The sequence below is a fragment of the Hypomesus nipponensis genome, chromosome 3, assembly GCF_054491055.1.
Source record: "Hypomesus nipponensis isolate SF chromosome 3, ASM5449105v1, whole genome shotgun sequence".
NCBI classification, from domain to species: domain Eukaryota; kingdom Metazoa; phylum Chordata; class Actinopteri; order Osmeriformes; family Osmeridae; genus Hypomesus; species Hypomesus nipponensis.
In genome coordinates, this window is record NC_140363.1 from 6,716,923 (window position 1) to 6,727,500 (window position 10,578).

Below are 10,578 nucleotides of genomic sequence, written 5' to 3' on the forward strand. Positions count from 1 at the left end.
TGTAAATATTCCCAATTATGACCATAACCCCATGCACACCACTTCTTGGTAACACACCTCAAAGAGATATTTCCTATTCCAGAGATATCATCAGAGACAATTCTCCCACTCATTTGGGGTAAAACGGAGCAGAGGAGCTATTCTGAAGAAAGGGAGGCAGGGCAGTAAAAGGGAGGCAGGGCAGTAAAAGGGAGGCAGGGCAGTAAAAGGGAGGCAGGGCAGTAAAAGGGAGGCAGGTCAGTAAAAGGGAGGCAGGTCAGTAAAAGGGAGGCAGGTCAGTAAAAGGGAGGCAGGTCAGTAAAAGGGAGGCAGGTCAGTAAAAGGGAGGCAGGTCAGTAAAGGGGAGGCAGGTCAGTAAAAGGGAGCCAGGTCAGTAAAAGGGAGGCAGGGCAGTAAAAGGGAGGCAGGGCAGTAAAGACAGCACGTCAGGATGACCTCTCAAATTGCTCAGCATGTTCAGTGAGTCTAAAGGGAACAACTGGGAAACAATTGGCCACATTGGACATTGGGAGCGTGGTGTGGGAGGGTATCTGGGAAAATGTGTATGTGTGTGTGTGTGTGTGTGTGTGCAGGCATGTATTGTAGTCATGGTGTGGGGAATGCAATGTGGGTGGATAAGGTCAGGGTCGATAGGTTTCTGAGGTGACCCGCTAACCACAGCAACCACTACAGCCTGGTCCAATTACTGCTATGGTGGACACCAGTATCTACAGGCCATTACGCGAACACACCTATGGAGTGTTTTCACCCAATAGTTGGTGGGTGTTGTGTGCAGACCATTAGACTGCTGGCCCATTACCAGTGATGCTACGGAAGAGTACTCCTATACCATCATATCATCCCAAACACAACATCGTTAGGATACAAAGGCATGTGTGTGTGTATTACTATGTTTAGAACAGAGACTGGTCCCTGTCCATTACAGAAGCAGGAAATGGATGCCAGCACCTTTGTAGAAGAAGCCAGGGTCATTTTTGCCCCTTATTAATGGAATTGTCCTGCACAAAAATCCTCTTTATGGAAGACATCAGTATGTTGTAGCAAGAACAAACCACAGTACAGCGTTGTGATTTCTCAATTTGATTCCTCATGGAGGACAAGGAAACTTTTTTTCGAGTTAACATTAGATGAGATTGCCATCGTCCTGGATGCTGTGGGCGTATTACGAGAGGAAGGTTGACTTCACACACTCTAAAAGATACAGACCAGTCATTTACCAGGTATGGCATAGGCGGTCATTGACATAGCAATATATTTTACACATCATTTACGACTCTGCGTACACTTATCAAATAGGAGGGCCTGCATCTTTGAGAGCTAATTTATGAGAGTCCTTCAGTTCCAAGTCTGGCTTTTAATATGAGGACTTTGGAGTCATAAATTACTATGCCCTTTCTCTGAATCACTAGCCATTAGCAAGTTAGCACATACTGTTAACAAGATGCTTTCTGTGTGAGGTTTATGTGTGTTTATTGGCCGTGTGAAATTTTAGGAGGCCTGTAGAAAGTGGAGTCTATCAATAGCAGTTCCTCATGAGCTGCGACGTGAGCTGGTGCATCCTGCATTCCAGTCACGTCACGACTTCTTCAAGTCGTTCAACTCTTTGTCACAGCAATGGTCACAGTCACATCTGGTCGCTCTGAGCTGTGGAGCAACTGTCACTCTTACGTTTATGTGTAAAGTCTCTTTGGTACAATGAACCACTCTTGCTCTGCCTTTAAGCCATGCCCACCCAAACACATGATTTGGGTGAACAGCTGACAAATGCAGATGCATGGATCCAATACATTTGCTGATAACAAACTGAGTTCTTTAGAGGAGAGGAGAGAAGTCCCCATGTCTTATTTTCCATAGCACCAAGCTGATGTACTGTGGCTTTGTAGGGGGGGGGGGGGGCAGGCTGCTGAGGGTGATGCATACAACATATTCACCCTGAGAAGGAACGACAGAGGGCAACAAGATGTTGTGTTCATGTTCCCCTAAAAGCTGAGCTAAAAGCAGATGAGGGGACGCACAGAGTCTAATAAGCCACTCTAATAAGGTGCAATAAGCCATGAGATAAGCCCCCCCCCCCCCCCCCCCCCCGTCTCCAAACGCTCTCACTTTTCAGTCATGTCAATGATGGACGATGGAATTTGCATCAGGGAAGGATGACTAACAGTTGACGATGGTTGAATTCAAATGCAGCCTCGGCGGTCGAGGCTTCTCGCTGTAGAGAGAGAAAAAAGATATAAGACATATAGAGTATGCTTTCTCCATTGTGGCCCTTTAACAGTAGCTCAATGACCTCCATTTGGGCTATTTGCTCATTGTTGACATGTTCATGGCTGGCACAATGATTTCCCCCCCCAGAGCAAAGCTTTTTAAAATAACCCCCTCAGCCCCCTGCACCTCTAATTCTCAGTAATAAACAGATTTGAATAATCAGTCTATTAAGCTGTCTGTCCCAAATCCCTTTGGTTATTTGGGAAGCACAGATATTCTCAGATCAGAAAAAACACAAACAATTGATTCAGACTTTTCCATCATTTCCCAGTTTCACATCAATCATGTATTTAGCATGAATGGAGGACTACTACTATGGAAGAGTTTGGCGTGTGTTGAGTCAATTTTCACCAGAATTAATACCATTCTCAGCCTGGATCCCATGGCTATCATATCCTGGACTAAAGGGTTCAGTTGAATGCCCCAAATGTCAACCAAATACCAATTATGGCATCTCTAATCCTTGACATAAAAATACTATAGGTAAAATCCCATTGTGAAAATAGGCCCAATAATACAGATTGCTGTGTTTACCTTAACAGTTGATGTGTATTATTATTGGTATATTCCGGGTAGGAATATACCAATTAACACAATACAGACAGGCAAAGTAATAAAGTATATCCCCATAATGAAAAACCTTTTTTTTACATTTAAAAATAGCTGTAACTATCAGCAATGTGTAATGTGAATTTAACAGACAATCGTAACCAGTTCAGATCACGTGTGTCTTACCAGTGTTACTTGAAGCGTAAGTACCAGAGCTGTGAAACGTAATGACAGCCCAGAAGTTGAGTGGGAGTGAAACATCCTGATGCTATCTATCATCGTTTGAGAGGTGGCCCACATCTTCTGGCACAGCTGTCTGGGCACTGACACCTGCATGCCAGCCTTGCCCCTCTACATCTGCCACTTGGATACGTTTTGATAGGGTCAGTTGTAACGGTGTAGGTCTCTGTCTCCCCAAAAAATCCAGTCAAGCGTCAGACTAAACTCAAATGGAAAAGTTTTGAAATCTTTAACTCACAAATGACAAAAAGACTGAAAGTTTTTTTCAAAGACATATGTCTGGCACAGTCAGAAAGCTAGTATCTTATATTTGACATCTTTATCAACGTCTCATGTGCAAGCATCGCTAATGCAAAGCAGTTCAAGCAAAGTCAAGCTGTGACCATCATGATGACAAAATCGTTTTCAAATTCATATCAATTAAGTTCAAAAAAGGACATCCCTTTTTGTTCCTGGTGTGGCGTTCCTTCTCCTCCTCCAAACAACCTGCACTCACATCCAGCAGACGCAGCTCTGCCTGTCAGGCGCCCGCTGGGGCGCTAGCTTTCATGTTCTTTTCAAAGTCGCAGGTACTACTACCTGGGGCAACCTTGACAGGGCCTGAGGCAAAGGCAGTACTTGGTTCCTACCCACACCACCCGCTCTCAGACTCAGATAAAGACGCACATGCACACTATCAACATTGAACATGCGAAATCCTGCAAACACACACATTTTCATACACGCAAACGTGCACACGTGTACACATGTGCACTGGGCTTTTGATTGTCTCAAAGTCTGGCTGGCATTAAGACTCATTAAGGAGGATGGGTTTATTGAAGTAAAGGCAGCAAGTGAATTATTCATCGGAGCCCCCTTTTTGAAATGCAGCAGCAGGCAGCTGCAGCAGGCTAAGGAGAGCTTCCTATATAGGTCACTTCCTCCTTCTCCACCCACCTCACACAGAAGTTGGAACTGGAGGATGGGAGGGAGGAATGGATGGAGGGAGGGAGGGAGGGAGGGAGGGAGGGAGGGAGGGAGGGAGGGAGGGAGGGAGGGAGGGAGGGAGGGAGGGAGGGAGGGAGGGAGGGAGGGAGTCTTATTTTAGCAAGCAAGCCGACAGGCGGGTATAGACACAGATTAGTACACACGTACAAGGGCAGACACACATGCTCACTCCCCAGAGCAGATAAAGCAGCCTTCACGACACAGAGCAGATTGTTGCAGGCATGAATGAATCTCCGAGCGTTTTATGATAGAGGAAATACTAATACAGAAAGAGAGACAGAAAGACAGACAGACAGACAGAGAGAGAGAGAGACAGAGAGACATACAGAGAGACAGAGAGACATACAGACAGACAGAGAGACAGAGAGAGAGAGAGAGAGAGAGAGAGAGAGAGAGAGAGAGAGAGAGAGAGAGAGATGAAGGGAGGGAGGGAGGGAGGGAGGGAGGGAGGGAGGGAGGGAGGGAGGGAGGGAGGGAGGGAGGGAGGGAGGGAGGGAGGGAGGGAGGGAGGGAGGGAGGGAGGGAGGGAGGGAGGGAGGGAGGGAGGGAGGGAGGGAGGGAGGGAATGAAGGAGGGAGTTAGGGAGGGAGGAAGTTAGGGAGGGACACTAATCTCCTTCAACACAAACTTTATGCACATATCTATAGTGTGCATTCATATCATTTTAATCAGATATTCATTCAAATGTTCATGTCATGTAATTACGGTTTGTACTGCATGATGGTTCCAATCATGAAGGGCAATGCTAAATGCTGAGATGAGACTAAAGGTTAGATCGTATTTTGAAATTTACCAGTGTTTTATTATTTATTTACAGTCTCTTTCTGTTTTTTACTTCCTGTAAAAAATCATCAGAAACTCCTGCTTTGCTAACCAATGAGTGCTTTGGTTACTGTCACCATCATTTTGACTAGTCTTTTTTCTTCAAGGGTTGTTGATCAAGGAGAAGCTATTCAAATGTTTCATCTGCAGCTTATCTTATGTCAAAGCATTTTGGCTGGAAAGAGAACTGTAAGTGTGTGTGTGGGCTTTGTTATGGAATTGCGATTGCTATAGGATAGTGTCTAAGCCCTTGTTACGTGCAAAGATTTGGGGAAAAGGGGTCTTTATCCTGCCCTTTCACAATTTTGCTAAATAAACAAGCCTGTGCCTTATTTCACAGTTCTAATGAATGTTTGTTCTAGCCCATGCACACGATTAAAAGCAAATGTAGATATCACTTTTCTTTGCTTGTGCCTGGAAGGGAATACTATCAAAATTATGTATTCTCAAAAATCGCTCAATATCATAGGTATAGCTCTGTATTCCATCAAAATATACAACAAAATGGATCATGGCACCAGGATAATTTACTGGAGAGGCGCTAATTCTGTTTGTTTCATAGGACTAAACAAAATTAAAAATCCCCAAAGAGAGGCAATGCTAAAATGTTAAAGGCAATGCCGGAAATAACAACACTACACAATATGACTTCATTTGAAATATTGATATGCAGCCAGGACAAGTAAAGGTACAGTAGCTGACAAAAAGTGTTTTGTAAATTTTCCATGCTATTTCCACATGTATTCTAAAATGCCACTGGGCTATACGACACTCCTTCCCACACCTTCTCACAACACTCCCACAACCTGCTCCACCTACTCTGTGTCAAGTCTGTGGAGGCATGAAGAAAATAAAAATAGGAGCAGTAGCTTTTTGATGGCTGCAGGTGTAAAGAGCCCTAGCAACAAAGAGCCAAGTGTACACCATGCATGTATGTATGTTCCCCAACAGCTCCATTTCACATCAACTAGTGTACAGGTTTGCTTCTACTGTAAGTACTGTTAAGTGTGTGTGTGCGTGTGTGTGTGTCGACCAGTGGGAAAAGGAAACAGATCTAGGTCAGGGAGTTCCTGTGTGTATGTATCTGAGTGTTCCACTTTGACAGGTCGAACAGAAGGATGGTGGACAGGCAGGGGTTAGGGAAAAGGCCAGGGGTGAGGGGAGGACAGCGGTCATATGCACACACACTGTCTCGCAGACAAAAGCACTCTCCTGTACGTGAATTAGAAGGCATCTTTAATGATTTGCTCCCTCTTACATATTCATAGAAATTAAATATAAATCTCGATACACTCTAATTACATCCAAGAATTGCTTGTCGCATGCACTGACAAATGGCATAGCCACTTCAAAATGACATTTTTGAAGTATCTTTGAAGACACAAGTTTCGAAAATCCATGTACCGGTACTTATTAATTCATAATGGATTAAATGCTTTCAAGTGGTTTTGAGGTGTTATACCGTGTCTAAACCGTTTTTCATGGATTTCACAGCACAATGGTTCTCAGAGTGGAGGGTGACCCAGTGAGTGACACCCAGGTTACGTGTGTAACTCCTGTCCTTCTGCCCTCTTGCCGCCCCCAAGCCGTGCTCCATTGATCAAACACACACCTCCCTGTCTCTCCAGGTAGCCGTGCCACTCTTGACTTCCATCACTCCGATGAAAATACATGAATTTGATTCGATTTATAGCCTTCCGTGTGCTTGCTTCGTAGACTTCCTCAAACACACCGACAGTACATTTGGCACCAGATTCCGGTACATATAGATTCGACAGGGACGGGCATGTAAGCCTTATCGATCTTATAAATCAAACACATACTCACAATCAACCTACGACCCCACCGTCCTTCGTAAATAATGGCGGCTCTCCATCTCCATGGCGACAGCGACAGGCCCACGTGTGTGCTGGACATGAGAAATGAAAGCAATTACAGCTTCTGAGAGGTAATTATATGTGCCGAGTGGTGGCAAAGCCCCATAAATAACAGCAGATCCGCCCTGGTGCTTGTTCTGTAATTGGAGAACAATGGTGTTGGAGGGATGGGGAAAGCACATGCCCCGGTGATATCCTTGTCTATTGTGCTCCTCTCACCCCGAATAAAGAGGGTCAGTCAGTTTGACGAAGCCTAATGACCTTGAACATGAGGCCCACTCCATTGTATGTGACATCTAGCTAACTGTACCAGCAGGGGTGGAAACGGGGAGAGGAGCAGCGGTTGTCAAGGCCTTTTGTGTGGCTTTTGTGAAGACGTTCAGGACAGGCACGGTGGCATTGGAACCAAGGTCGCGTGTATACTGCAGCTTTAAGTTCCCGGGAAAGTTAACGGACATGGGAAGTGTATATGTATTTTATACTGTATTAATGAATGTGTAATGGTGCACATATATATGGATAGGGAGAGATGTCGAGAGAGATACATGTATACTGTATATATCGAGAAAAAGACCATAAAAGACAGTAGTCACATTAGAGATTTTGAACGTAGTACAGAAGTGGGTTTGAGGAAAAAAAAGGATTCTACAAATGTTCACCCTAAATATAGACCATTCCTTTCATTTAACTGAGGACTCAGCAGTACCATTCACCATTACTAAAAAACTTTAACTGCAAGGGAAAACAGGGGTGAATAAGCTGCTTCCACCTCGCAGACACATCCCTGTGGTGCTGGGCCTGTGTGGTGTTTGGAAGTAGCTATCCCTCTATGATGAGAGGGAACATCAAAGACCTCATAGCCCAAGACACAGATTCCCATGCCATTGTGATAAAAAGCCTAGGATATTTCAGTCAGAAATACTGTTAGTAAGGACTATGGGATTAACTATATATTTATTTTTTTTTGAGTATATTTGGTGTTGTAAAATTGTTTTCATGTCTGTCCATTCATGTCTGGATAACGCATTGTGAACCCAATATAGCTGTTTGCTCTTACAGGGTATTTGTGGTCTAGAATTTGTTACCAGATTAGGCCAGCATGATATACACCATGATAGATTAGACATAGCCCTGCAACTTTAGGCATTTGAGTGTTTAATCCATCAGATGTCTCCCCCTGTAAATCCACATATTACTCATAACACTTCCTTGAGCTTTTCCCACACCTGGTCAGTCCCTCACTAATTCCACAACCTTCCATTAATGTATTCCCAACAGTCCTGCAACCTCCCATGGGTCCTTGCAATGACCCCTGATGTTTCTCCTTGTTACCTTTACCATATCCCCCCTCCTGTCGACTTCCGGTAACCAGTGGATTCTTCAGTGACTGCAAATTCGCATCAATGCTATTGTGACAGTCTTTTGAAGGTAATGATTACCTGCAGTCCCCCCTGACCACCAGCCACCCCAGAAATGAACTCCTTACTTCCTGAATACCGCTGAATCACATGTTGCTATTACAATGTGAAGGAAAGCGTAGCAAAGTAGCCTGTAGCTATCAAATCATCAGTACACAGCAAGAGTGTATTTTAGTCATTTGCTGCATCAGCAGATTTGGTGATTGTCTATTGAATATCAATGCGCCATACTTGAGTTCAGTTTGTTAAAGGCTGAGGTTAGGGTTAGTTAATTGGTTGGCTATTCATTAACACTAATCATATTCCATAGTTGATTCGACAACATACATTCTACTATAACTACAGTTATGTCCGGAAATATTTGGACTGTGACACAATTCTGGCTATGTGCGCCAACACAATGGATTGGAAAGAAACAACCAAGATGCAATTGAAGTGCAGACTTTCAGCTTTTAATTCAAGAGGTTGAACAAAAATAGTGTATAAAACCTTCAGGAACTGCAGCCATTGTATACAGTCACTTTATGTCAGGGGCTCAAATGTAATTGGACCAATTAACAACTTCACATAAAGTTCATTTTTTATACTTTGACGAGAAGTTGCTGTATTCAGTTGTTTGTTCTTGGGGATTTCTGCCTTAAGTGTTATCTTCAGCAAGTGAAGTGCACGCTTTATCAGGTTGAGATCAGGCGATTGACTCGGCAATTGCAAAATATAGTTTTGTGTCATTGTTCATCTGTAAAGTAAACTGCTGTCCAATCAACTTTGCTGAATGTGGCTGAATCTGTGCAGACAATATATACCCCTATACACTTTGGAATGAATCTGTCTGCAGACCTTTTACCTGCTTAATTTATGAAGAAACAATGAAGAATCGCACACACCTGTCCATTAAATAGCTTTTGAGTCAATTGCCAAATTACTTTTGGTCCCTTGAAAAAAAAGAAGAAAAAAGAAGGGGGCTACATATTGAAGAGATTATTTTGGCTGTGTTAAGCCTAATTTATATTTATATTGCCGAGATTTTTGAAATGGTCGCAGAGAGAAAAAAAAAAGTGTCGCTCAGGCTGCTGCATTCGGCAGTCGCCTGTGCTCAAGGTTCGCGTGACGTAAACAGAATCATTTTACCGTTCCATTCATAGCCATGGTTACATTGTTAACGCTTTGTAGCCTAGGTGATCAATTGGAGAAACTGACCATTTAAAATGTTCACTATGTGACGACATCAGCGCCAGTAGAAATTTCTCCTGGTTGGCGACACTTCCAAGCGACGGTTAAAAGTGTCGACCGTAACTTTGTTTCTGTCGGCGACCTTTTCAAAAATGTCTGCAACCTAAGTATAAATTGGGCTTTAGGGTTCTGTACCTAACTGTATCTATCAAATTAGTTGCCTGTGCAATAGAAGACTCATATTGGACCTGACTCTAATGCATTGCTAGTATTTATCCTAAACATCAGCCTACCAAGTCTCTTTAAATACACGCATTTACTATGTGTAAACATCCATGACTTGTCTTTCCCCACTCAATTCCACAGACCTGTGACACGTGCACGGTCCACCGAGTGGAATACATAATCTAACTCTTCTCCGAAACACAAAAAAATATTGCTCCCTTCCACCGCCTATGTTCCTCACACACACACACACACTCTTTTTCACCCCTCCTATCCATAATTGACTGCAGGGTAACGAGGGAGTGGCTATGTGATCTGGGTACTGAAGAACAGGGTGCTCTCCACTCTGTATTCATGCACGGTACCACCTGCCCCAACTGGCATGGCTAATGAAGTGCCTGCAATCCTCCCCTGGCACCCCCGAATGTGTGTGTGTGTGTGTGTGTGCACGTCCGGATCTGTCCAGATCCTCAGAGTCAAGTCGCAATTAAAAGGCCCGTCACTGGCGTTTGCCTTAACGAAGGCTAAGACCGTCACTATCGACCAGCATCAACACACGTCTTACAGTAGATGGAGGGAGGGGGTAGAGAACAGAGGGTTGGAAGAAAAAAGGTGAGGGGATGGTAGAAGGGAGAAGGGAGGAAAGGGGAGAAGAAGGATGCATCAGCTCACGTCACGAGCCACAGTCGGATACAGACCATTCCCATTGTACACACTTTGCCTTTCCTCGGATTGTTCCTGTCCAGCCAGTAACAGTCCCCTATGTGAAATACACAACCAAAGCCATCCTGGGAGAGCCATTCAACCATACTTTATTTCCACCAGCATCCCTGGCTAGCCCGTTAGAGCATCTGACAGTGATGGGTTAGGGGCCAAATGGGTATCCATTAAAAGATGTTGATGGGAAAAATTTGAAATCAATATACAAGTTTTTTGTTTATAAACCCTGTACGTGAATGGTACGCATGTCTTGTCTTCATAGATCCCAATGTATTTGTACTCAGGTGAATAAGATCCTTTGCTAC

The 10,578-nt window shown here is 43.9% G+C and overlaps 1 protein-coding gene across 1 annotated transcript in view; it reads right to left on the reverse strand.

Annotated features, from left to right (window-relative positions):
• Window positions 1–6,120: 6,120 nt before the first annotated feature.
• The window catches only part of eipr1 (EARP complex and GARP complex interacting protein 1), a 42,674-nt gene continuing 38,216 nt past the window's right edge, over window positions 6,121–10,578 (reverse strand). Inside the window, exon 9 of the mRNA XM_084674341.1 lies at window positions 6,121–6,772. Within this exon, the coding sequence (XP_084530467.1) occupies window positions 6,586–6,772 (187 nt within the window). The 3' untranslated portion in view covers window positions 6,121–6,585. The remainder of the gene's footprint in view (window positions 6,773–10,578) is intronic.